A 2,852-nucleotide genomic window follows, 5' to 3' on the forward strand; every position below is an offset into this window, starting at 1 on the left:
TGAACTTGATGATTTACATTATTTCCCGTGGAACTTACAGATCAATAAGCTTCAATGGGTTGTTATAGAAGTTACCTATAAAAGGAAATAACAACTTTGAGAAGCATAAACAATTAAGAAACTAACCATCAGGACAAACAATCCCAGACTAATTATATCAGATATAGAGATGAAACCTGCCTTTCAAAGACCCTCATTTGCATTCATAATTCTGATAAGGCAGTGCCATGATATTGAAAAACAGAAGTTTATGTTATCATATAAATTATTTACAAGATCTTTGATAACATTGCTTAGTGCCAAGAATCATTCTAGCAACTAATAGATTATGTATGTCCTTTAGAAAATAAAAGTTGATACCTTATTGAATCATTCATGAGGAGAGCATGCAACAGGATACTTGGCAAGCACCCACACCCCTAATTAACAATTATATCACTTACTTAATAGAATGATATACTTCAATTTGTAATTGCTTTCAAGCTTTTAGTTCTGTCTACTCTGCTTTTGAAGCTGTTACCACTATGTAGATCTCTGGGTTTTTGTTTTCTCATATAAACATACAATTCAAGGAGTGCAGAACCAACAACTATAGAGAGTCAAAGCAAAACTCTTTCAAAGTACAATCATAGAAGGGAAACCAACATTAAATAGAACCCAATTTTACAGTTGATATCTATTCCTACTAGTTATTCATTGAAGGACTCTTTCAAGTAATGACCATCAGCTAGAAAGCAAGAATTTTCATGATTCTTTGAGAAAATATCCATGAAAGCTACTTCTCTAACCTCAGCAGCATCAAAATTTGAGGATTATGATGTATATACCACCTACAGCTGAAGTTTTCTGGATTCATTTTCTGCTTCAAAGCTCTCATAAGAAGTAGTTTCCTATTGTACATGTCAGGCCTTTTCAGACATGGTGAGTTTCTTCCATTGCAAATTTGATGTCATTGGAGCCCTTGAAGTGGAGTTCTGGTTGCAAAAATTGACTGAATCCATACCCATTGTTTGAATGCTATAATGGGCCAAATTCCCTATGGAAGAAACCTGATTTTCTCTGCACAAGAACTCATTACTATAAACTTTTTCCACCTGTCTATTAAAATCATGAACAAAAATGTCTGTGGCCTTAAACTCTTTTTTACTCCTTCCCAAGACAGAAGCAGTAAAAATTGCAGACATCCTACCAGGAGCCCCTGGGAAGTAGCCCCTGGGACCATCAATAAGAATCACATCCCAACTCACTTTATACAAATCATTTGGCAAATCAATGAGGCCGAGTTTGCAATCAGAGAACAATAAGTTTTGCACTGGACGGCAGTCTGTTTTAATCTGTTCTTTAGCCAAAGCCAGAAGCTGCTCTGACTCACTAACTTTGGTTGTATATTGGACCTCATATACCTCCATTTCTGGATGTTTTTCCTCCAATCCATTCACCCACATCTCACTCTCATCCAAAAATACAGTTCTTCCTCCATAATTGAGGATTCTCCACAGAAAGCTTTCATGTCCTAATCCAAACACAAGGAGATTGCAGGGCCTCTTCTTAAGAACACTGTGTGCTATTTCCCCAATCTCTTCCTGGCTCATTTGGGCAGAACTATTGGTTCCAGCATAGTGCACAAGAGCTTCTATGACATCCATGGGAATGTCTGATCTCTTTGCAGCATTGAAGATAACCTTGCTTTCAAAACTCCTTGCTTGAAAAAAGTTGATTTCCTTCACCAAAAATGCTGCAAATGAAACAAATGTTAGAAATGATATAAATGCCAGAACCCACAATCGGTGGCCATGTTTGTGTAGTCTCTGGATTGTGGACTGCAGCACAACTAACTTTGCCACTGTCCTCATTGTAGATTTGAATTACAACAATGATGCACAAGAAGTCTTAAAACAAACGAAGATTGTCTTTCTGCAGACTCAGATTCAAGTCATGGGCTCATTTATAGAATCCATCCAGCATATCATATCATACAATGGCAGTAGCAGATTGGATGACAAACAATGAATCTTAAAATAGATTATAATGGCTTCTAAACAGATGGGATTGTGGAAAACTGTAAATGGTTTCTGATAATCTAATGGGTTATTTTATTATCAATGCATGAGCTACTAAACAAACCTGAAAAAATACTCCCCAAAAGCAAGAATTCTCTTAGTTAGAAAGCCAAAGCCCTTATGAAGAACAAAAAAACTATAAGTAAAAGGAATTGTTAACAGGGCAGCCTAAAAGCAATCATATCAAACAAGACAGATGGGATTGAAGGCCTGTAAACCCCAATTTGTGCTCATTTTTACAAACTGGAGAACACCCAAGTATAACAAAGCTATTATGTACAATATGGACTAAAGAACTAATGGATCAGAGATTGTCAATGGCACTTTCCAATATAGCGGAAGATAATTGCAGAGTATAGATCAAAAAAATCTTAACTACAGGATTCTCTGACAGAAAACAATAGATTTTCCTTCTACTCCAAACTAAAATCAGGATTTTCTGACAGACAATAATAGACTTTCCTACTACTCCGAACTGAAATCAACAGAGGACCAGCTTCTTGAAAGCATTGGTTTACTTTTGGGGATTTTATAGATAAAATGAATGTGGAATTTGTTTTAACAATTTTTAACGACCGCAAGGGACTCGATTTCACGATTTCCCTATTTCCCAATGAAAAAGAATCTCCTTGCTTTTGTTAGACGACTTTGGGGTTATTCGGGTTACATGAGAGCTAATTTAGCACGTTATTTTATTACCAAAATTAGTATATAAATATTAAATTATATGAACAAAGATTATTAACACGTTATGTCCCAATTTTAGGGAGTTGAAATGTCAATTAGTGGGGA

General features: G+C 35.8%; 1 protein-coding gene across 1 annotated transcript; it reads right to left on the bottom strand.

The window, feature by feature from the left end:
- Nucleotides 1-631: 631 nt before the first annotated feature.
- On the bottom strand, nt 632-2,642 carry LOC131037269 (protein IRX15-LIKE). Its single transcript, XM_057969344.2, has one exon. The coding sequence runs from the start codon at nt 1,851-1,853 to the stop codon at nt 903-905; it is 951 nt and encodes a 316-aa protein (XP_057825327.2). The 5' UTR covers nt 1,854-2,642; the 3' UTR covers nt 632-902.
- Between the last annotated feature and the right edge of the window lie 210 nt (nt 2,643-2,852).

Source organism: Cryptomeria japonica, chromosome 5 (genome assembly GCF_030272615.1).
Source record: "Cryptomeria japonica chromosome 5, Sugi_1.0, whole genome shotgun sequence".
Classification (NCBI taxonomy): domain Eukaryota; kingdom Viridiplantae; phylum Streptophyta; class Pinopsida; order Cupressales; family Cupressaceae; genus Cryptomeria; species Cryptomeria japonica.